The 25,572-nt window shown below is 38.3% G+C and overlaps 1 protein-coding gene across 17 annotated transcripts in view; it reads left to right on the plus strand.

Moving 5' to 3' along the window:
- Nucleotides 1–25,572, plus strand: part of L3MBTL3 (L3MBTL histone methyl-lysine binding protein 3) — a 129,576-nt gene that overhangs the window by 11,944 nt on the left and 92,060 nt on the right. For 6 of the 17 annotated variants that reach the window (XM_063621796.1, XM_063621815.1, XM_063621805.1 and 3 more), the window contains exons 3-8: nucleotides 12,660–12,776; nucleotides 19,258–19,369; nucleotides 19,624–19,803; nucleotides 21,219–21,378; nucleotides 22,839–22,971; nucleotides 25,149–25,233. In XM_063621796.1, coding sequence (XP_063477866.1) covers nucleotides 12,675–12,776; nucleotides 19,258–19,369; nucleotides 19,624–19,803; nucleotides 21,219–21,378; nucleotides 22,839–22,971; nucleotides 25,149–25,233 — 772 coding nt within the window. In that variant the 5' untranslated portion in view covers nucleotides 12,660–12,674. The remainder of the gene's footprint in view (nucleotides 1–12,659; nucleotides 12,777–19,257; nucleotides 19,370–19,623; nucleotides 19,804–21,218; nucleotides 21,379–22,838; nucleotides 22,972–25,148; nucleotides 25,234–25,572) is intronic. The other 11 variants (XM_055263803.2, XM_063621883.1, XM_055263819.2 and 8 more) reach the window with 2 other exon arrangements.

Consider the following 25,572-nt stretch of genomic DNA (forward strand, 5'->3'; position numbering starts at 1 on the left):
AATTTTTGTATTTTCAGTCACCACCACACCCAGCTAATTTTTGTATTTTCAGTAGAGATAGGGTTTCACCATGTTGGCCAGGCTGGTCTTGAACTCCTGACCATTTTTGATTCGCCTGCCTCGGTCTCCCAAAGTGCTAGGATTACAGAAGTGAGCCACCTCTCCCGGCCGCTTGTCTTTTCTTTAGAATAACTGTAACTTTCATATACCAAGCATCCACTGTGTGCAAAGCACTCTAGTGTACATAATTTTTTTAAAAAAAAGTTTTTACACCCCTATGGAGAAGATATCCGTAACCCATTTTACAGATGAAGGAGCTAAAGCTCAAGAAAGGTTAGGTACCCTGGCTAAGATTATACAGCTAGTAAATTGTGAAGCTTAAGATTTAAACCTGGCCGGGTGCGGTGGCTCATGCCTGTAATCCCAGCACTTTGGGAAGCTGAGGTGGGCAGATCATGAGGTCAGGAGATCGAGACCATCCTGGCTAACACAGTGAAACCCCATCTCTACTAAACAAAATACAAAAAATTAGCTGGGCATGGTGGCGGGTGCCTGTAGTCCCAGCTACTCGGGAGGCTGAGGCAGGAGAATGGCGTGAACCTGGGAGGCGGAGCTTGCAGTGAGCCGAAATCTCGCCCCTGCATTCTAGCCTGGGCGACAGAGCGAGACTGTATCTGGAAAAAAAAAAAAAGATTTAAACCCAGGCACTTGGGCTCCAAAGCCTTTGCTTTCCACTGTTACATTAAGTTGTCTTCTAGGTTGACTAAAATACAATGTGTTGGCAACCGTCTTGGAAGGTAAAATCTGTTTCTTAGCTGGGTAACATCAATTTTCTCATCTGTGAAATGAGAATGATAATGTTTATCAGTCTTAAAAAAAGTAGTTATGAGGGTCAAATAGGCTGGTATTGATAATATCCTTTAAAATGACAAAGCATTGAAGAAACTCTTGTGCTCCACCATGTTTGTTTCCCTTCCTGTTTGTTAGGCTTATGGACTTTGTATGATTACCCCATGTGACCTTGTATTTGTGGATACATGAGTCCTTCCATTAATGGCTGTGTGTTTCTCTGGTGTCATGGAGGTAAAAGAAGGTCATCACAAACTAAATCTGAGAGCTGTAGGGAGGTCTTAGGAGACGGGGGCCATGCCTTTCTCAGAATCACTTTCTCAAGTCTGGACTTAAAGGGCTTGTAAGTCCTAAGGACCTTCCCTGGTATTAGACACTATACCAACAAGCAGGTTCAGACGGGGAGCTAGATTAGAAGGTAGCATCCTTGTAGTTGAATCCAACTTGAAGATGAATAAACTCTATCCTCTAAAACACTACCTTACTTTCATGTTATTTTCTGAATTTATTTTGTATAGCTCAGTGCCTTCCAAATGAGGGATTCCATGGAACTTGATGTGATGTGATAATAGTGCCAAGGCTAAGTGACTCTAGGAAACTTTGGCTGGGACAGCACTCCACAGATGGTTGCACATCGATGTGCCCTGGACATCTCCCAAAGACCCTAGGGTATTAGATATCTCTTTTACCACAAACCCCTTTGTCAGGGGACATGAATAAATGGTCTCGTAAAAGTTGTGTTTTGGGGAGCAGACTTTGCGGAATGTTGCCCTAGCCTTTAGTCTTGTTTAAGTGCAATCAGACCAGCATGGTGACGATTCATTAGGCTACTCCAAGGATAGGGTATCCTCTGGAAAGAGGGCCTGAGCTTCAGGTCCAGTACCTTCCTCATGTGACTAAGCCTTCACTGTTACTTCAGATGTGTTGCTTTATAAATAAATTGGCAGTCTTTTCTGGTGCCATGTAAATATGAGAAATTATTGCTATAAAAATAAATATTACTATTATAGTAATACTAATTTTTACTAATAGTAAAAATTACAATTAAAATAAAAGTAACATATCTACTTTTCTTTGTTTTGAGATAGAGCTTCACTCTGTTGCCTAGGCTGGAGTACAGTGATGTGATCATAGCTCACTGAAGCCTGAAACTCCTGGGCTCAAAGCGATCCCACCTGCTCCGCCTCCCGAGTAGCTGAGACCACAGGTGTGCAACACGATGCCCGGCTGATTTTTGCATTTTCTTGTAGGTGTGGGTTTCACTATGTTGCCCAGGCTGGTCTTGAACTCCTGGCCTCAGGTGATCCTCCTGCCTCAGCCTCCCAAAGTGCTGAAAGTGCAGGTGCGAACCACCACACCTGATCATATCTGCTTTTTAGGTAGTGATCTTCACATCTTGTGACAAAGGTTAGAGCACAGATGGCTTACTACCATAGATGTTATTCAAATAAAATGAAATTTTTCAAAAACCTAGAGTAGCGTCTGCTGTTGTGTGTCTGTAGTCCCAGCTGCTCTAGAGGCTGAGGCGGGAGGAGTGTTTGAGCCCGGGTGGTTGAGGCTGTAGTGAGCTATGTTTGTGCTGTTGTACCCTAGCCTGGAAAACAGAGTGAGATCCTGTCTTTATGAATAAATAAGCAAGCCACTGCCTAATTTTTTTTTAAGGTCACTGAGTGACTTTCATGAATTTGAATAATTGTTAAACCGATAATTATAACAAGAAGCTAACATTTTATTGACTGGTTTACTATCTGGTAAGTACTATGCTGTGGTATTACCTGGCCTATCTCATCTGTCTTCACCATTACTCAATGAATTTTGAAAAAAGGTTCTGTTATTCTTTACGTTTTACACATGGGGAAATTGAGACTTTAAGAGATCAGGCTGGGCATGGTGGCTCACACCTGTAATCCCTGCACTTTGGGAGGCCAAGGTGGAAGAATTGCCTGAGGCCTACAGTTTGAGACCACCCTGGGCAACATAGTGAGACCCGCATCTCTACAAAAAATTTAAAACATTAGGCAGCTGTGGTGTTGTGCATCTGTAGTGCTGGTTCCTTGGCAGGCTAAGGTGGTAGGACTGCTTGAGCCCAGGAGGTTGAGGTTGCCATGGTCCATGATTGCACCACTGCACTCCAGCATGGGCAACAGAGCAAGACCCTGTCTCAAAAACATGCAAAAAATGAGAGATTGGTTTGTCAGAAGTCATGGAGTGAGTAATTGTCAAACTTTGGAAGTGATACGAAGAGGAGGAAAGGAAGGAAGTAGTTGAGGGAAGGGTAAGGGGTGGAAAGAGGAACTGTAAGAGTAGGGCAAATCTTGAGGATAGTCAATGAAGCATTTGGTTTGTGCCTATGAAAGGATGATGGGAGCTGGGTGAGTGGGGTGGGGAGGCTCAAAGCAGTTTTATATGCCACATTCATAAGGTGATTAGCAGTGGGGAGACTCCTTGGAGATGATGTTACACCGAAAAATGACGTTTGGGAGTTTTGAGTATGTCATTCTGCACCAAGTTCGACAGTTAACGGTTAGTGACTGAAGATGATTTCTGTAAAGTAAACAAAAAATCATCTTGAGTTGATGGTGTTATATAGTAGGCATCATAGCAACAAGGTGTTGGATTCTACAGTGGAGGTTGGCTTTTCTCATTGCTGTCTTCATCTTCTGCATAGTTGTCATTTTTGTTTGGTTCATAGTAATGATTTTAGGGTTAGTATTCCTGACACACTGTTTACAAAAGATACACTGCCCTTTTAACCAAAAACTGGCAAGTTTAGTTCCTCGACACCAGGCGCTGATCTCAGGCCTGTCATCTGAATGACAGAATTTGAATCTCGTTCTCAGATGCTGCTTTTAAGGTAATGTCTACGCTCATTTTACAACTACTCTTAACTCATAACCATAGTATTTCTATACCTTATTTTTGAAAAATGTACTTGTTAACTATGAAGCTATAAAATGCAGCTCTTAAGAAAAAGCAACTGTAAAATTATTAAAACTATTTAACTGGTCTTGATGAATATTAACTAGTCATTCTTTTAAAGACAATATTTGGAGAACAGTGGTTTGACCAGGAATGGTCGGGCTACGGTCAGTACCCTTTCTCAGTAATCCGAATTTCTTCCCTTACCTGCAGGTGCACACTTTTGGGTTATAGGCAGGGCCCACTCTTTTGCTTTGTGCTCTGCGCCTCCTAAGTTATGCTGCTTATATCTCAGAGGACTGGTATCTTCCCTTCATCTCAGCCCCAGGCAGCCTCTTTATTTTGAATATGCTGCAGGAACCCAGCTTGTAGGAGTCCCTGCTTCTCACTCTGAGCCTCTGTTTTATCCACTCCTGGCAGATAGGAGCAAAGAAGTTGTAGGAAGGAAAGATTATGAAGGACACACAAACTGTTTATCTGTAGTCAAAATGAGATACAGTAGATTCTTGACATTTGTGAGGTCAGTGTCCGCAGCCAGTCACGATTCTCAACTTGAAAAAAAATCATTTTAGCACATAATTCCTTCCGTAAAATTGCTAAAGTAGAATTGGAAAATGTAAATGATCTCTCTAGACCCCTATCTACTTATCTCGCTTGATGACTGATTTTTGTACTGTCTGGAGTACTTAGTGAAACAAATTCACACATCTTTTCTACTTACTTCCTTTTGGAGCATTTGGTACTTTTGTTCACACAATGTGTCTGAGTCATCATTGCATTTGACATTTCAGTCTTTAATTTATCTGAAACTTCTGTTTTGTGGCTAGCCTATCGCTTTCATAAACATCCCCATATTCCCTTCATTCTGTCATCAACACTAGACTCAACTAGCAGTTAATTTTGTTTCATTTCTTAAAAAGAAACAGTTTTTATCACTTTATTTACAGTGTTCATAGCACTGAGACTAAGCGCTATGACTAAGAGCATGCCTGGGCCTCGGCCAGGCTGGACAACTTGCCCTTGCCCCAGCTTTATGGCATGTGTGATTCAGAATCATGTCTCTGCAAAATGACAAATTACTAAATGTCACAGCAACTTCAGGTGTCACTCAGGAATGGTAGGAACCATAAATACATAGTCTGCGAATACATACCTGAGTTGTGGAGGAGTGAACCCTACACCTCCTCCTCTCATCCATCTGTTGAGCTGATGAATGTGCATATATAGTTAACGAGTACTAGTTAAGTTACCAGAGAGCTTTGCGGAAATGGATTTTCCTTTGTGACGTCTATGCTGTAGCTTCAGTTGTTGGCATTAATAACAAATATTTTCATGGGAAAACATGCCTTTTATAATACGCACTTTTAAATAAACATGAAACCAGATTTAAAAACTCATTTTTGTTCATTAAGAAGATTATTTAAATATTCAACAGATACAAAAAAGTATACAGAAAGAAGGCTCGCCACCATCAATATATGAGTGGTCTGCTTCCTCATAGGGGTTTTTGAATGTAAGATATTAACTGTTTAATCACCACCTGATGTAAGTGGTACATGGTAGACTGGGGCTGCCAGGGATTTATTTACATGAGAGAGTGAGGAGGTTCATCCGGGAGACAGAATATCTCAAGGGAGAGTCAGGTTTCACAACTTTGGTTTGGAGATGAGGAGTGGTGTAGGAGAGAGATAGGAGGTAATTCTGAGGAAAGTGTCATATGTCATTTAGTCTGTTCTCCAGCCCTTTTGTTAGAGGCTGAGGGGAAGAACATTGTAATAAAAGCAAATTGTTTCACAAAGCAGGGACTTTCACAGTGCAATACTTTTGCACTAGTGCCAGCAGTAATGATCTCTGTCTTCAGTAGTCATCAGCTCCTTGACATGACATCCACAGTGGGAAGTGGTAGCAGCATGCTGGGCATCAATGCCTTCGGTTGCACCCATGGTCAGCCATGACATATACGTATTAGTGGGAATCAGAAGCATTTGGTGGACATCTGAACCCCAAACTTACTTCTTCTGACATTAGTAGTGGCTGGAGACCAACAGAAGTTAGCGGAGATGAGGAGGAAAAAGCTGAATCTTGTCTGGTAGCACAGAGGACCCATCAGGGTGTACTTTCAGGATACTTTCTTAGGAAATCTCAGCACCATTTAACAAAAAAAAATTGTGGTGGGGTTTTCTGCAGAAGGAGAAATACTGTTTGTGACTTGCATTGTGACTCTCTTACCTACCTGTTTTGTGTGTGTGTGTGTGTGGCCTGTGGAATACAGGTGGATTATGGTGTAGCACCAGGTGATACCTACAAGAACAAAACACAAGAGCATTTCTAAGTACTGAAAAAATTTACCGAGTCTTAGGAACACAAATTGTTGAAGGGAAAGGACTTTGTATGTTTGTATGCAAGTATACACATTTACAGAGGGTGACAACAAGGGAGGAAGACTTGGGGTGACTTACAAGCAGCTTTTCTTAAGATAATATTGGTTCCTGGCTGTTCTGCCTCATTAATAGATGGTGGAAAAACAATCTGTTGTAGCCATTCAGTCTTCTTGTAATAATGAAAGTACCCACAGGCTTCAAAATTAGATGATGGGAAAGACAACATAGTAAATATTTTTATGCTATAATATTGTACACAGAATCTCTACAAACCTTAGAATGAAAATATGGGTGAAAACTATTTTTACAAACGTTAGATATATGTTTTCAGGCAGGGTACACTGTGTATCATTACTACTGTTTCATACAGCAAAGGCATATTCTGAGTATTTCTTGAAACATAGTGAACATTTACTGCAGGTTATGTATAGTGCTAGCTTTTAGATATCTGCTACTTTCTATTCCTCCTGTCCGACAGGATTTTGCTGCTGTGAATTTTATACATATATGGTTTTTAGGTAGAAAAAGACTAAAAATCTATTTGTGGCGTCTGCATGTCTTACTGACATTTTGTTAGTAAGCATGTACTTTGAAGGTACTTTATCAGATACATGTTGCACTGATGTGGACTTGATATTTATATTAAGAACTTTGGCCCTGATAAACTAGTTTTGTCATGTTCTGAGGTGTACCATATTCTGGTGAAAGTAGATTTTGCCAGATTTTCAGAGGAGAACAAAGCTCTAAAAGATTAAACAATGGTTAACAAAGAAAGCTCACTGTTGGAAACAGTCTGACCTGGGTTCAAATGCTGGCCATGCTACTGGCTGTGGTTTTGGTTGAGTTACCAAATCTTTCTGCACCTCAGTCTCTTCAGTGTAGACTAGAGGGATGATAAAATGCCTCTTTTTCTGAAAAAGAAATAATTGAAATAATACATGTAAATTGCTACTTTGAATCCTTTTCTGAAAGAAATAAAGATTGAATCAAACTTGCAAAAGTATGTATTGTGCCTGATACTTAGTATCTGGTGAACAAATGCTATTATCAAATGCTATTATATTTATGGAGACTGTAATAACCAGGATAGTCACGGCTGACAATTTTATACTATAAGATAATTTCACTAAATTTCCTTAAATTATACTTGCCAAAGAAAATAATGGAAATGGTTATCTAGAGATTTTACCAGAAAAAACAGTAAAACTTTTTTTATTAAAGGATCACTCAGATATTACCAAGTTTATCCACCAGGGGGAAGATATTCTATCGCTCTACTGTCTATCAAAAAAAAAGTTACCATTCTTAAACATCACTTTATAGGCAGTCAGTATCATTGCTGGTTGTTACCTGTTTAGTGAGAGACAAGTCATACTAAGTCTTAATTCATTTCATATTTCTATTATTGATTAGATTAATTCTTTCTCAGCCCTTTACATCCTACGTCTTGTTCTGAGGCTGCAATCTTAATGGTAGTGAAATCTGATTTAAAAAGAATTACTTTTAGTTGATGCATAATAATTGTACACATTAATGGTACACATGTGATATTTTGATACACGCATACCATGTGTAATGATCCAGTCAAGGTAATTGGGATATCCTTCACTTCAAATACTTAACATTTCATTACTTTGGGAATATTCAAAATCTAAACTTCTGACTCTTTTGAAATATACAGTAAATTATTTTTAACTATATTCACCCCCTGTGCTATAGAATACTAGAACGTATTTCTCCTATTTAACTGTAGTTTTATACCAGTTAATCAACCTTTGTCTATTCCCTCCCTCCCGCCCCCTTCCCAGCCTCTAGTAACCACTGTTCTATTTTCTGCTTCTATGAGACTTTTTTAGCTCTCACATATGAATGAGAACATGTGATATTTGTCTTTCTGAGCCTACCTTCTTTTACTTAACATAATGTCCTTCAGGCTCATCCATGCTGTCACAAATGACAGGATTTCATTCTTTTTTTATGGTTGAATATTCCTGTGTGTGTATAAACCACATTTTTAAATCCATTCGTCCACTCATGGACACTTAGGTTGATTCCATATCTTGGCTCTCGAGAATAGTGCTTCAATAAACATGGGAGTGCAGATACCTGATATACTGATTTCCTTTCCTTTAGATATGTACCCTGTAGTGGGATCACTGGATCATATGGTATTTCTATCTTTAATTTTTGAGGCTCCTCCATACTGTTTTCTATAATGGCCATACTACTCTATATTCCCACTAAGAAGATACAGGAGCTCAACTTTCACTGCATCCTCACCTGCATTTGTTCTTTTACATTTTTCATAATTGCCATTTTAATTGGGGTGAGATGATATCTCCTTGTGGTTTTAATTTGTATTCGTCTGATGATTAGTGATTCTGAGCATTTTTTTAATGTACCTGTTGGCCATTTGTATGTCCTCTTTTGAGAAATATCTATGTAGATCATTTCCCCATTTTCAAATCGGATTATTTGCTTTTTTGCTGCAGAGTTGTTTGAGCTTCTTATATAATCTGGATATTAATCCCTTGTCAGATGGATAGTTTGGAAATATCTTTTCCCACTTTGTAGGTTTTCTCTTAACTATGTTGATTGTTTCCATTGCTGTGCAGAATCTTTTTAGTTTCATATAATCCCAGTTGTCTATGTTTGCTTTTGTGGCTTGTGCTTTTGAGGTCTGTAAAATCTGATTCTTCTTCAAATTTAGATTGTGTAAGTTTTGAAATGATCAGAAATAGGCTTAATAATATGTCTAATATTTGATGTTTTCTCTACATAAGGGGGAAAACAGAAGAAAAAATATTGAAGCATCTAGTAAATTCCAGCAGAAATTAGCTGTAATTAAAAGAAATAGAAGTTTTTTTTTCCTATTAACTATTTAAAAGTGAATGTATATTATATACGTAAGGAGACTGCACCTTTAAAAATCTTGAATTTTGGAACAAAATTTTCAAGCATATACAAAACTAGGATGTAGTAGAATAAACTATCATGGACCCTTCACATGTCTTGACAATTGCCAACACATTGCCAATCTTATTACTTCATCCCCTTATTAATTTACAGCAAATTTCTCACGTTACATCATTTCATCTATTCATTTCAGTTTGTACCTCTAAAATACAAGGAACAACTCCTCTTTTAAAAGTACATGCTGTCATCATTTCGCTTAAAAAAACAACAGTATTTCTTTGATATCGTAAAATATCCAATTTGGCATTCATACTTTCCTTCCTAATGATCTTTTGTTTAAATCAGGGTCCACAGATTATCTATGAATTACAGTATTGTGATTGGTTGATAGGTTTCTTAAATCCCTTTTCATCTAAATTTCATATTTCCTTGCTCATCTTTTTTGTAGTTTACAGTATTGGCTTTCAAGTTCCTTTTCACGTCTAAAAATGGTTGAAAGCTCAAAGAGGTATTGTTTTTATAGTTTATATATATATGTATTTGCTATATTAGAAATAGTTTGAACTATTTAAAAATAACAGTAAAACCAGTACATGATAGTATATATAAGCATAATTTTTATGAAATATAATCACAGTTTCAAGAAATGGCATTGTTTTAGCATTTTTGCAAATCTCTTTAATGTCTAATTTAATAGAAGATAGCTGAATATCTGCTTCTGCATTCTTGTCGCATTGGGTTGTTTTGCTTGAAGTATATGAAGAAAATCTGGTTTCATGCATGTATGAGGTTGGAAAAGGAAGGAATATTTTAATAGCCTTTTCATTTAATAGTGAACATTCTTAGTTACCACACTGAAACTTGACAGGTGGTGGTAGTTTCTTAAAGATTATTTGCAGTGTGCAGTTTGAAACCTTACCAATGAACCTTATCAATGAACCTTATCAATTATGAATCATAATCTGTTACATTAAAATCTGTTGGGGCTAGGTGCAGTGGCTCATGCCTGTAATCCCAGCACTTTGGGAGGCCAAGGCAGGCGGATCACTTGAGGTCAGGAGTTCAAGACCAGCCTGGCCAACATGGTGAAACCCCGTCTCTACTAAAAATACAAAAAATTAGTCAGGTGTGGTAGTGGGCGCCTATAATCCCAGCTACTGAGGAGGCTGAGGCAGAAGAATTGCTTGAACCTGGGAGGCGGAGGTTGCAGTGAGCCTAGATCATGCCATTGTACTCTCCAGCCTGGATGACAAGAATGAAACTGTCTCAAAAAAAAAAAAAAAATCTGTCGGTCCATCTTGCACTTTAAATGGATCATTTACCTATGCATAATTTTGTACCATCATGCGTTGGTCATTTTGAAAATTTTGCTTAACCGAGTTAGGCCGATCTCCCAAGTGTTGACATATTTCATTATGAAATATTTTAAACATCACATCCATTACTATCACCACCCATCCACTGCCTTAGAAAAGTCTTTAGCCATCTGGAAGCTGGCATGCTCATGGTGATGCTTATAAGTGTTACAAAATCCTGATTTTTCTCTTGAAGGTTCTAATTTAATTGGTAGCTACAAATACTGTTAGTGTTTTCTTTCATGTGACAGGCTCACTTCATTAATTTTTGACAAAATATTTACCAGATATCCAAACCCGAATAAACATAGCTTGTTAAGTAAAAAAAGCATTCCGTTAAAAACCAAGAGCTTGCATCCATGGTACTTTGGCATGTCAAAGTACTTCCCATTTCATCACACAATATTAAAAAGATGTATATTCAGATATCAAGACTTAATAACATTTATTATTTTTACTTCATCAATAATGGTCTTTAGTGAAATTGACATTTATTTACTGTGCATGCATGGTGGGGAAGAATGCAGTGGCTGCTACTACAGGTATTGCCAGTGCACCGGCAATTTTATCCTCTTGGTTTTGCACTATCAGTGCAAATGTCGACACAGCGAAGAAGGCAAAGAATGTGTGAGTATTTTTATGAAAGTAGTTGACTTTTTGGACCCTTTGAAAGGGGCTCAGAGACCTTGAGGATTGCATGCTTTGAGAAATGCTGCTAAAGAGTTTCTGGTAATCTGGATTTTCTTCCTTATATCTTTGTGGTGTGATTTAACAGGCTTTCTTTCTGTGATAGCTGCTATAAATAGACTTGATCAGATTAGGTTTGATTTTGTTTTTTCCTGGCAAGGCTACTTCATAGATGGTGTTGGGTTTGCATTCCTGGCAGCCATTGATGGTTGTTGCCTAGAACCATTAATTTATTAAAGGTTACAAATTATAATATTCTATCATTCCTTCTTCATTTATTAGCTGGAATTCTTTCTAAGGGGAAACTTTATCTGCCCAATGATATGGTTACTCTAACATACAGATCACATTGGAAAGGCAGGATAAATCCGTGTTTCCTTTTCCAAATAGTGAGTTGGTTTTCTTGAATCCTGAAAAGGTGATCAATGAGGTGTTCTTGGTTTATTTGTTTGCCTTGAATGTCATTACGAACTTGTGGATTTCAATTTATCTGATGTGTTTCAGTTCACTGCAGCTAAAATTAGTAAGGATAGTAAGGATACTACTTTGCCTTTCTTTGGCCAGAGGGGGCCTATTCAGGTTGGCTCTTGAATTCTTTGGATATGACTTCTGTTGCCTTTGACAGCTTCTTTGCTTTCTTGTTTGACAAGATGTTTCAGTTTCATCTTGGACATTTCCTGCTATTGAGCAGAAATCAGCTTCTTCTATGGGGAGAATTGTGAGAAATGGTATTTAGACACCACAGTCTGAAGCTAGGCTGCTCATTACTGTTGATTGATGATTGTTTCTAGATTCTTTCAGTGGACAAAGCTAGAAAATACACATATTTCTAAAGATAAAACACATCATGAATTCATACTGATACTGCCATTCAAATTTAGGACCCACCAATCTTTCATCAGTTGTCTATGATACCAACATAATTACTTATTTGTTTTTCTCGTGTAACAAAGACAAGTCTTAGAACAACAATATCAATACCACAACCAATGATGTGATTATGGAAATTTGTTTTCCAATTTTTTTAAAAAATGAAAATTAGAAATTTTATCACAATTTAGGTAGCCAAGTTGGTTATCTTAACAGAGCCTTTTTATGGGTGTTTGCTGTACATTTTGAGACTGTTTTCCTATTTCCTAGAATAACAAATTGGCAGATTGTCATTTATCCATACCTACTTTTTTCTAGTGTCTTAAAACAGAAAACAAACTACTTACAGGCAAGGAATTCTATCCATATGGCATTATGACTTTTTGTTTTAAGTGAATATGCCTTGAATAAATGAATTTCTTTTGTTTATGAATAGAAAACGTTTACCATAACACTTTTTAACTAAGAAATTTTTATTAATATTTTTTCTCTATAATTTTCCAAGGATCGTACTAGGAAAAAAGTGTTAATATTTTTGAAGTAGTTGTTTTTAGATCCAAGAATATGGGATATTGTGATCGAGAAAATTATGTAATTAAGGGAAACTGAACTAACGAGTACTAAATTAAAAACAGATTTCCGTGTGGAATATTTAGTGATACGCCTTCTTTTCCCCTTTCAGGTTAAAAAATAAATCATGACTGAATCTGCCTCTAGCACAAGTGGTCAAGAGTTTGATGTATTCAGTGTTATGGACTGGAAAGATGGAGTGGGCACGTTACCAGGAAGTGACTTAAAGGTAGGCCCTCTTTATTACATACAATCATGTGCGTGTGCATCTGTGCGTATGTTTACTTAAAATTGGATACATATGTGAAATAAAAATTAAAAGCATTAATCATAGTGGTGTAGGTTTTAGATGATGCTTAGACCTCCACAATAAATTTGCAAGACAATTTGAAATGCTGATGGAATGGCAGAGCCTTTGTCACTTGGATTAGGGGAGTAAGGAATGTTTCTGCAGTATGTGCTTATTTTGCAGAAATTGATTTCTAGTTTCAAGAAGGATCATCTCAGTTTTGACTCTTATCATGACAGCCTATAAATGCAGAAACGGCAGACTTAGAAGACCTATCTTTTTTGATTTTGTAGTAATGGGCTTTGTAACTTTGAGTGAATAGCCACGATCTCTGTGTCCTAGAGTTCTCATTTAAAAACTGGATAATGTTAAAGTATTGAATAAATGGGATTATTCACCTCTCTTAAATTAATTGTACTGTAAATATGGATTTTTATATAATGACTTGTTCAAAATCGGGTTCTTCCTGTAAATCCATCAGCCTTAGTATAGATGAGAAAGTTTTGGAGAGCAATACTTCAGTCTGTCGCTTTTGTATAACCTTGCCCTGCCTCCTTTTCCCAGTAACCCCAAACCTATTCCAGGACCACTTCTGTTGCCCCATGAAACATGGTTGCGCAAGCACCCATCTGGGAAACCAACTACCCCCATCTCTCATTTCTAATTTACTTTTGCCCTGATCCTATCTCTGGAACCTTGAACCTGTCTGTGGCCCTTTAGACTTTGTGTTTGCACTTGATTGTTCAGGTATTTGAACTTCGTATCTCCCCAACAGGCCATTGCTGGGCTTACCTCTCAAATGTTTGGTATTCTAGGCTGTCTTGAATAGAAATTCCTGCTCCATTATTTAGGCCTCTTGGAATCTAGTCCCTTTTAGTGGCTGTTTGACAAGTATCCTAGCCAAGCCTGCCCTAGCTCATCCTCAGTGGTGAGATTTGGACAATCTGCCTGTCATTGGAAAAATACTTAGATTTTAGTTGGGTTGGGTTTAATTAAGTGTAATGTGCCAACATCTCTGAGTTTAGTGTAACAAAAATGTTGCACTGAGGTTTAGTAGAATCTGGAGAGGAGATTGGGTTTTCAATTTTAGCCCTGTATGACCTTGAAAAAGCCAGTTAATCTCTTTTTGGTCAAGTTTCCTCTGCAGTAAATTAGGAATTAAATGAATGCCAAGGATTTTACCTGCGCTAACATTCTCCAAATATTCACTGGATAAGATATGACAGAGAAAGGTTGCTGAACATCTTTGAGAAAGAAAAACTGTTTCTCAAACTGGTCATGTCAACTACATAATAGCTACCCAAGCTTTGTCAAATTATTTCAATTGCCTAAGTTCTGGAAGCCTTATCTGTAAAATTGAGGATATTAGAATCTGTGATAAGGTGGTTTTGAGGACTGAAAAAAATAATAGATACAGAACACTTAACAAATTGTATTTTTTCTGGCTTTGTGACTTACTATGTACAGTGCCATTTTTAATTGCTTTACTCCTTTATTTCCCTTGTGTGTTTTTATCCCTTCTCAATGGCTTTTTTTTTTTTAAAAACTGTCACATGGATGATGAAATTTGTAAGTTTTGTTCAGTTAGCTTTTAACAATAGAGTGAAGTTTCCATCCCTAAGAAATCTGGATTGCTTTAAGGTTTTCTAAGCAATGAGTTTTAGAAATTAACCTATTACTTGTATTAAGGTAATCAGGTAATTAAGCCATTTAGTGGATACTGTCATCTGGGTTATTTGATAATGACTTTCAGACCCATCTAATTATCTGGGTAATTGCCATGTATCCAATTCATGTACTGTAGACAGTTTGATACCTCCCTTAAAAAATAATTTAAATGTCATTTTCTTTTACTTTATGACCCTTTTTATCTGAGATTCAGAGGTGACCCAATTGATTATATTACTGAAGATTTCTAATTCACTTGCTTCCTACTTAAAATCCAAGTTGCTTAAGAAGTCTGATTAAGAAATTGATTTTTCACAAAACTAGGATGTTAGAAAGAACTTTGAATGAATCATGAAATTTTCTCTCACATCATTCTTTGCCTATTTTATCCTACCTAGGCTTCTGTGTTTCAAGGGGTAGAGGCATCTAGATTTCCTAGGCTAAAGTTAATTCAGTTAATATAGTCAGCAAATCTATAGAAGTCAATTTCTTATCATGGGAACAGGTTTTTATATGCCTCAATTTTTGCTGTTTTGAAATAACTTTTCCTGTAAAATCCCGATGATTGTTATCCAGTCGTTACACCCTTCTTCCTCACATTTTTTAGCAGTTGCCCGAATCTTTTTGGTGAAGTTCAAGCCCCTTAAGTTTACCACAAGAGTTTTTTGGTGGTCTGGCCTGTGCTTTGCTCTCTGGCCATGTCTCATTTTACTCCCACTGCCACTCTTGTTTTCTACCCAGCCCAAACCACTAGTTGAAGCCTTCACACGCTGGGCCCTTGTTACTGTTCCCTGTTGCTGGAATCCCTTCTCCACACTGGGCTATCAAGCGCTTATATAAACAGAGCACAGACATCTTCTCTGGGTGCAGTCGGGGAAAGAATGGAGAATGTACTCTCTGCTGAACACTCTGCCTGCATCTTTTTATTTAATTCTTTTATTTTACCCTTTTTAAGGCAGTTTCTGTCTCTCTTGTCAGTTTACAGATGGGGCAGTGGAAGCCTGGAGTAGTTAATTCGCTTGTTTAGGTCAGTTAGTGGCAGGGATCTCAAAACCAGGCTTTTCTGATATTTAAAATGGATTATCTTACCACTGCTATACTGCTGTCTAAAGAGAGAAAACACCTTCATATCAAAAGAGATGCAAGGAAAATGTTACAGGAATTTAGAGGAGGTAAAAATTTATTTCAGCTGGAGGGATCAGGAAGGCTTTGAAAAGCAGATGTCATTTGAGCTTCAGGTGCCTGGAAATATGTAGGAGTCTCCATGAATACTTTAGGGAGGAAGGGAAGGAGAAGGGCTTCCAGAAGAGGGAGTAGCTTAAGAAGGTACAGAGTCTTAAGGGAGAAACAGCAAGTGTCCACTGACATTCTTGAAAATATTATAGTCATTAAAACACTTTTGCCAAACAAGCTTTGGAAACTTTACCAATGCCTAGTTTGTCCTTTTAAAATGCAAATTAGTATTTGTAGATTAATGTCTCCGCGCCAGCTGTAAGAACAGGAAGGTGACTAAGTGGCAGTGCAGAGGGACATGGTAGGGCTTCCCATACCTGAGCAGTTTCCCTGCCTGAACTTCTAATGATGTCCGAAATTTATCCACAGAGAATTATTCCTTTGGGTCATAATGTCTTTCAGAGTCTCTCAGTAAAATGCAGATACACTCCTGGGGGACAGCATCTTATCTAGTAAGAATAATTGCCAGTTAGCCAAGAGCAAGACCCTGCCTGCAGGAGCAGGCAGAAACCCAACAGTAAAATTCACTGCAGTCTTAATACAGGGTTTTTGCCTTGCTTTGATTAATGTTGAAAACAATTTAGTTATCAAACATCTTTGCCCTTAAAACACACTGGTAAGTTGATTCAAATCTCAGCATTGAAGGTAATAAAATGAAAACAATAACCTCAACTGTGTCTTCTAATGATTTATTATTAAATCAGGCAAATACAGGCAAAAGATCCTTTGACTCTACAATCAAAAATAAAAAAGAGAGTTGAATCAATTAAAGGTAGTTTAAGCCAAACAAAACATGTCTAGTCCCTTATATATTTGAGGCATAATTGTTTTCTGATTGACCTGGATATATCCACGTGCAGAAAAAGTTAGCAGATGTGTTTTGTTTGCTTAATATTAAATCCCTTTTGTAAAGTTTATAATTTTGACTTTCTTGGTTGTAGAGTGGAGCCACGTGGCAAGTTTTTATACATATTTTAGCTCTCTAGGCTAAAAGAACTAATGATTTAAAGAAATATAAACAAAGGTGAAGTTTCCATCATTCCAAAACCATTTGTAAAAGCATCACCAGTTTCAGAACCTGGGTGTTTTATTGGAAAACATAGTGTTAGGAAATGTATCAGTCTTTCTGGAATTCTGTCTGTAGGACTTCAGTAATGTTAGCAGGATCTATCAACCTTTGTGGTCTAACATTTTCTGTCATAGCAATGTTGTGGAAGATACAGTAAGCCCAAATTGAGAAATCAGACAAAAATTTGATCCCTGTATGTTTTTGCATATGACAGGATATTTTGAAAATGTTTTGAGGTATTTAATTTTTGAGATAAGCAACTTTGGTAAGAGCAGATATTCTTTATTTTTTTTTCAGGCTTATAGTATGCCTTGAAAACTATGAATCTTGTCCCCAGAAAGCTGTATATGCACATATCATAATTTTGCATATATTTTATGGGATTAATCAACCCTCAAAGTCCATCTGTGGATCTCTGGCTTACAAGAGTGAACTGTGCCCCGAAGTGACATTGCATCTTTACTTTGTACTTAGACTGTAGGTCAGTTACTGGCAATACATTTTAGGAGAAAGAAAAGCTGACTGAAATTGAAGGGTGCATCGTGGGAATCTTTCCTTTTAACTGTGAAAGTATTTGAACCTGAAGCTTCCAGGTGTCATAGGTCTGAGTTCTGACTTGGAGATTTCTCTCAGCGGTGTTTTCTTTCTCAGTCTTTGAAATGGAGGGTGGTTTGCTGTTTTACAGCAATTTGAAAACTTAAGCCATGGGAGACTTTCTGTTTAATGTAAATGTTTGATGCTATTTCTTACATTTTGTATTTGTCAAATAAGCATAAATTAACATCAGTGACATATGATAAAAGTAAAATTACCTGAAGTGCATTGTCAAGCTTGTGTCTATTGTTTTTGAATTTTAATTCAAATTGATTTTTTATCACATTCTTTGATATCATTAATTAATAATTATCATGGTAGCTTGTTTTTTCTGCTCTTGCCCAGCAGATGGTACTGTCACCCTTATTTTGAAATATTCTGTCTTCAGAGTAATCATTAAAAACGTTTTTTTAAAGATTTCTTTTTCTAAAAGTAAAGTTATTTTTAGCTCTTTTCCTTCTAAATAAACTTTTACCTCTTCCTACATTGACATTTTGGTATACACACTTGGTATAGTACTCACATATTACCTGGGAACTGGTATCTGGATTACATAGTAGGGAGTAGACATTCTCACATTCCTTAACCATTTCCACACGTTTAGTCTCTAGAAACCATTTAATAGTTGTGGACTATGCATAGAACATTGTTTAAGGTGCTGTTTTCACCTGATAGAATAATTATTGATACTTTTTGTTAAAGAGTTTTCCAACTTGCAGTTTAGAATGTAGTTTAGTAAAATAAATAATTCTATTGTCGTGTTGACCAAATCGATTTTTTCAGATTGGCAAATGGAGGGCCTTGCTTAAATACTCATAATTTGCTCATAATTTCTGTGAAAGATCTGAAACATCTTACTATCTTTTTGAATTTTGAGCTTTCTAGCTTTGTCATCACCTGCTAAAATTAGTGGGTCCCTAATGTTATTCTGTTTTATGGAAAAACAGAAGGAATACAGAAAACTGCTTGAAACCCATGAATGTGTGAGTAAACCTCACTGTTTCAGAGAGAACAAGGTCTCCACACATAGGTAATGGCTAAGCCTTCAACACACACACACAGTACAACCAGGTTGTTGTAGAAACATACTTTGTTTGAAGCGTGCTGTCAGGTGAAAGGAAATTTTCAGTATTTGGAATGGGAATGAATGTCCATGAAATCAAGATGCTCTTGCTTTTTAGTGATAAAATCGGCATGTAGCTAGTAGACTACTTGTTCAGGTCCCAGAGAAATTTCCAGTTATTTTAGAGGGCTACAAGTGAAGATAATGCAGAATTCTAAAGAGCAGTGAAAGAAAGAGGAAGTGTGGCACTGGGGTCACGTGGCTCAGGCTTCAGCCTTCTGTGCTCACATCTTGGATTGTAAGAAGGATGTCCAGGTCATTATTTCTGGCATGGGGATATTCCTTCTCTCTGAACTGGGTGAGCTTGGGCAAGACAAGTTGATTCCTGGGAAAAGAGTAATTCTCCTTTTACTAAACGTGGTTTTTAAATAAAAAATATGACGTAAGAAAAAATAAGTCTTAGTTAAAACACACACACATACACACAAAGTGTGTTTGAAATGATAGCCCATCAAGTAAGCTGCCAACTCTATAGGACAGGGCAGAGCAGGGTCATTGATATCCTTCAGCAGACCTTGCTGCTTTGTTCTGTTCTCCTCCCTTGAATTCCAAAATTAGTAAAATGGAAAGGTCTTATATTGGTGGGAGGCGTATCAGGATGTAATTGTCTAAATTAACTTTTAACATGTAATTAATTTGCTTGAAGACATATTATATGTGTCAGCCATTAAATAATTAATGACTTTCGTGAGCACTTTTGTAAATTTTGCCTCTTTCTGCTGTGTTGTCACTAGTTTCGGGTAAATGAGTTTGGAGCCCTGGAAGTTATTACAGATGAGAATGAGATGGAAAATGTTAAAAAAGCAACTGCTACCACCACTTGGATGGTACCAACTGCTCAAGAAGGTAAGGATGGGTCATCTACATTTTATTTCTTGCTTTTGAAAGATTTGAAATAAGAATATCTGAAGTTTTATGATAGGCTGGAACTTTGAAGGCCCGGGTAATTTTTGTGCCTCATGTTGTTAGGTAAATTTCTATAATGAAACTGATAGGAGCCAGCATTTATATTTTAAAATAACTATAAACTGTCTTCTTTCCTAATGCCAGATCTGTAGTAGCACAAGGGTAGTTGGAAATTAAGTAAATCCATGTTGTAGCCTACACAGGTGATTTAGCCAAAAGCCTGCCACTTTTTTTCTCATCTACTCCGATGGTTGTAACTAACACCTATATGCTGATGACTCCTAAATCTACATCTCCAGCCCCGACCTCTCCCCCGAGCTCCAGGCCCGTATTTCCACCTGCCTACTGGACATCTCCACCTGGATGTCCCACAGGTACCTCAAACTCCACATGTCTGAAATGCAATTCATTTTCTATTTCTTTCTCCCCTCCCCACAAACCTGCTCTTTCTTCCCTAACCCATATTTCAGTTGACAATAGCACCATCCACCCAGTGGACAAGCAAGAAATACAGGAGTCATCCTGAATTTGTTCTTCCCATCCCCATATCCTGTTACTTATACCTCTTGATTTTTATTTCCTAATATGTCTCAGATCTGGCCTTTTCTATCTATCATCTTTGCCACGGCCTTAACGTAGGCTCTTCTCAACTCTCATCTGAACTATTGCAGATGTCACTCTGCTTCTAATTTTACCCCCTTCCAATTGGTCCTGCACCTTGAAGCCAGAGGAACTTACGTAGATTGCTTATCTGACACTTCACTGATTTCTCATTGCCTTTTTAGCAGAACATACAAAGATCTGGGTGCCCGCACCTACCTGCTCGCTCTCTCCTCAGTCTCTGTTTCCTTCTTTGTGTGTTGTGTTCTGGCAGTGCCAGCAGCACAGAATTATGTGTAATTTTCCCAACACATCATGTGGTTTCATGCTTTCTTGCCTTTACTCATACTGCTTTTTCTGGCTCAAATGCCATTTTTCTCTTTGTCCAGTTGGTAAATTCCTCTTTGGCCTTCAAAACCCTGTTGAGGCTTTCTATCAGAAAATCCTTCTCTGACCTTACCCCAGGCTGAATGAATCACTTCTTCTGTACTACTTCTGGACCTTGTTTATGCCTCTAGTATTGCATGTATCACATTTTATTATAAGTACTGGTTTTCTTGCCTCTCTACTCTTCTAGACTGTGAGCTCTCTTGGGCAAGGTCTCTACTGTCATTATTAATGTCTAGAATAAATTGGTGCCTAATAACTGTTGGCTGAATGAATGATTAGCCTAACAATTCAGGCAAAAGGAAATGTGAGTTTCTACACAATTTGGATAGCTATGATTCAGGAAATGTACTACATTGAAAGTGTAATAGATGAGATGTTGATTTAGCCAATTAAGTAAAACAAAATCATTCATCAAAAGATTATAAATGTGAAATAAAAGAAGATCTTTTGAAATTTTCTGAAAGATACAAATATAGAAGAAGATTCTATAGATCGATATATGTGTCTTCTGAATTTAGTGACTAATGAAATTTTCTTCATTTTACTTTGAACTCTGTAGAAAAAGCCTTGGGCAAGCTTTTATCCTTTCTGCAGAATATTTTTTCATTATTTGAATGACTTGAGTGATTTTTACAGAGCCCATACCCCCCCAAAACACTATCATTTGATCATTCATTCATTCAGCAAACACTATTCTTTATTGTGTTGCTAACAAAATTATTAGAAGAAAAAGTTTGATTGTATTTTAGAATGTCTTCTGTCATGGTTTTAATTTGCATTTCTTCTTTTCATCTTCTAGTCTTTTCAGAGAAGACTGGGATGCCTTTCAGGTTGAAGGATCCAGTGAAAGTAGAAGGGCTTCAGTTCTGTGAGAACTGTTGTCAGTATGGCAACGTAGATGAGTGTCTTTCTGGAGGAAACTATTGCAGCCAGAATTGTGCTCGGCACATCAAAGATAAGTAGGTTTTTGCCCCATTCCATCTATAAAATGAGTTTTAGATTCCAAAGTCGTGGTGCCTGAGAATATAGAAGTTTTATGCTCTCTGACATTGATCACCTATTGATACCTTTTTCCCAGAGACTTTTCCTTTAGGGCCACATGGGCCCTAACCCCTATATGGGACCTGGTGACGTCTGTCATGCCTAGTCTGAGTTGTATTACTAATATTCTGCCTGTAAAACAGCCTCTGCCTCTGCCTCTGCCTTCAGTCTTCCATTTCCATTCATTTGATTGTCTTCAGCTAAGAGTATTTAGTTTTTTCTGGGCTACATACACATTTCAATGACACTGACATTTATAGAAACATAGTTTTGTTTATATTTTGGGAATTCTTAGGTAATTCGGTTAAAACTCCACATATGGCATAAAGCTTCCACTGATTCGTAATCAACTGAGTGGAAATGGCCATAGGGAAGAGTGTAGTGAGTTGTGTCACTGATGATCTCAAGGTGTGGACTGAGGATTATGAGACAGAGGCATCAGCTGTAACTGGTAATGGTGTGTGACCTTCCCATTTGGGGACAGTCTGACAAAGTTCAGCTTATCACCAAGAAGGCGTTTTTCTTGCATATCATTGTACACTACAAACAAATGACTGGACATTTATATTTTAGTGGCATTTCCCATGTATTTTAATCAGCACAGGCTTGGGAACTGTTTTGTTTTTCCTTTTTTTTTTTTTTTTTTTGAGACGGAGTCTTGTTCTGTCACCAGGCTGGAGTGCAGTGGTGCGATCTTGGCTCACTGCAACCTCCACATTCCCGGGTTCAAGCAATTCACCTGCCTCAGCCTCCCGAGTAGCTGGGACTACAGGCACACACCACCACACCCAGCTAGTTTTTTGTATTTTAGTAGAGACAGGGTTTCACCATGTTAGCCAGGATGGTCTTGATCTCTTGACCTCATGATCCGCCTGCCTCGGCCTCCCAGAATGCTGGGATTAAAGGCGTGAGCCACTGCGCCCGATTGGAACTGTCTTTTCTTGGCTAACTGATGTTTCACAATGTTACACTTAGCCTTTTTTCAATTGGATTTGTCATTCTTAATAACTGCTAGATCCTTGTTTGACCCTGAAAACAAATATCTCTAAATAATCAATTCTTTTATTAGTATAGATGGTAGATGTGACAGACAAATAACTTGTTAGAACCTATTTCATACATATTGCTGGCCCCCTTTTGAAATTAATATATAAGGTAATTTTCATTTTCTGCCCTGACAGACAGATGTCATATGTAATAATTGTTTTCAGTGTTCCTGATAAATGATATTCTCATGCCTACAGATTTCTCCTGGTAGTTAAAGATTTTTCCTTTGGAGGGTGATTTTTTTTTTAATGATTGTTGCATTGATAATCAACAAGTAGATGTTTGATAGGTGTTGTCTCTTGTCACTATTTTGGGTTTATAAACACAACAGAGATCAGAAGGAAGAAAGGGACATAGAAGAAGACAATGAGGAAGAAGATCCTAAGTGTAGTCGGAAGAAAAAACCAAAATTATCTCTGAAAGCTGACCCCAAGGAGGATGGAGAAGAGAGAGATGATGAAATGGTGAGTGCCTCTGCCTGACACCAGGAGCGCAGGGATGCATCTTTAGTGGGTAGCATCACAGTCACAGGCACTGCTCTGGAGCCCACTGAGTTCAAATGTGGGTTCCAGGACTATCTGTGTTAGTGTCAGTAAGTTACGTGGCCTCTGTGCGCCTTGTTATCCTGATCTCAAAATGGGAATCATAAACAATAGTATCCTTCTGTCAGGGTGAAAAAGTGGGATGTCCTGAAATTTAGCGCTAGGGTGAAAGGGAACATTTAAAAACCTTCAATCTTGTAGATGAATTTTAAATTCCTCTTGACAACACAATGCCAATCTCATTTCATTAAATTGCAGACAGATCTCATAAAACTATCTGAGTGGGCTGGGCGTGGTGGCTCACGCCTGTAATCCCAGCACTGTGGGAGGCCGAGGTGGGCGGATCATGAGGTCAGGAGATCGAGACCATCCTGGCTAACCCCTTCTCTACTAAAAATACAAAAAATTAGCTAGGCGTGGTGGCAGGCGCCTGTAATCCCAGCTACTTGGGAGGCTGAGGCAGGAGAATGGCGTGAACCTGGGAGGCGGAGCTTGCAGTGAGCCGAGATTGCTCCACTGCACTCCAGCCTAGGCAACAGAGCGAGACTGCATCTCAAAAAAAAAAACAACCAAAAAAACTATCTGAGTGGTTAAAAAGTGGCACACAAATATCAGGTATATTTGGGGAAAAGCCATTCAAAATGTGTGAATTAAAATGTAAATATCATATTCCTAAAGCATCTATTAATGGTTTTATAGGAAAAGGGAACTTTGAGATCTGGAAGTGTTTCCGTTAAGATCGGTATTGTACAACTGTTACTTGGGAGTCACTGTTCTAGGAGCTGAGAATACAGGGATGCATAAGACAAATAGATGACAGAGTCTCCCCTGGCAGAGACACTGCATTCTTGTTTAGGGGGTATTTAATCTACAAACAAAATGAACAGGAGAAATGTCACCTAGTGATAAGTGCTACACTGAGAATTAAAATAGGGCATTAGGATCGGCTGACTGCCTTAGGTTGGGTTGTCAGAGAGCCCTCCCAAAGGCGATGGCATGAACAGTGTGATCTGATGAATGAAGAGGAGCCAGCTATGTGAAGTTAAGAGTGAGGCGTCTTCTGGGTAGTAGAACTTCTAGAGGAAAGTCCTTAAGGTAAGAACTTGCACAGCATGTTCTGTTCGAGGAAATAAAAGGAAGTCTGGTCACTGTGGTTTAGGAGAGAGTGGAGTAAGATGAAGTTGAAGAGGTACGTGTGGTCCAGGGCATGTAGGGTTTTATGGTAAACAAGAGTCGAGGGTGTTCATTGTATTCTGAGTGTCAGGGGAAGCCTCTGGAAAGTTAAGACAAGGGAATGCTTTGATATGATGTATGTTTTAAATGACCACTGTAGCCCTGAGTGGAATCAGGGAAACCAGTTAGGAGTTTATTGCAGTAGACACGTAAGAAGGCTGAAGATGATGGAAGTCCGTGGATTTGGGAATCAATGTTAGAGGTAGGGTTGTCAGAGTGTGTGAGGAAAAGAGAAAAATCAGGGATAAAGCTTAGAATTTTGGCTTTAACAATTGGCTGGATAATCCTGTCTCTTACTGAGAATGGGAAGATGAGGGTGGAGTGCAGAACAAAGAGTCGTTTGGCCATGATGGGTTTGAGATGCTGATTAACCATCCAGGTGAAGATCCCAAGTAGGCATTTGTCTACAGCCACATGGAGTCAGGGAGAAGAAGCTGAGGATGTGGATTGGGAGTATCTGGCCTATATAAGATGACCTTGAAAACCCAGGGAAAGGGACTAGAAAGAGTAGAGAAGGGAACTGGATTGGAGGAGACATCAGCAGAGGAGACAAAGAGGGGCCGGTGAGGCGTGAGGAAAATCAGAGTGGAGTGGTCATTCAGCTGAGAGCGGAAAGTGTTTCAAGGAGCGGGGAGCGGTGTCCATGCCCTTCCAGCGGGTAAGACATGGATACGGTCTTACTTTGTAATAATCTCGGCCAAAAGCAACACAGTTTTCAAATGAACTGTATTCTTACTTTCCTTAAAAGTTACAAAGTAAAACTGAAGAAAAGAACAACAGAAAAAGTGCTTTCTGACAGCTCTCTAACTATTCACTGGTGCCAATTTCTTGAACTTTAAAGTCATAATTTTCCTTTCTTTTTGTAGGAGAGCAAACAAGATGTAAGAATCCTGAGGGGTTCGCAGAGAGCGCGGAGGAAAAGACGAGGGGATTCGGCTGTATTAAAGCAGGGTGAGCTGATGAAAATAAAGTCTTACTTGTAACTCCATGAAATTGGAAGTGGTTCACACAGGTGGAAATTTCAGTCATGCCAGTTAAAGTATTACTTCAGGATTTTCTTTGATTCAGTTTTGTCAATAAAGATTGAGATTTTGAGGATAAGGAAAAAAATGAAAATTCGTAACTTTCAAGTGGTTTCAGGGTAAGCATGAGAACTGTCTTCCTTCCTTCCTCCCTCCCTTCCTCCCTCCCTGTCTCCCTCTCTCCCTCCCTGTCTCCCTCCCTCCTTCTCTCCCTCCCTCCCTGTCTCCCCCTCTCCCCCTCTCCCTCCCTCCCTCTCTCTCTCCCCCT

Source organism: Symphalangus syndactylus, chromosome 2 (assembly GCF_028878055.3).
Source record: "Symphalangus syndactylus isolate Jambi chromosome 2, NHGRI_mSymSyn1-v2.1_pri, whole genome shotgun sequence".
NCBI lineage: Eukaryota > Metazoa > Chordata > Mammalia > Primates > Hylobatidae > Symphalangus > Symphalangus syndactylus.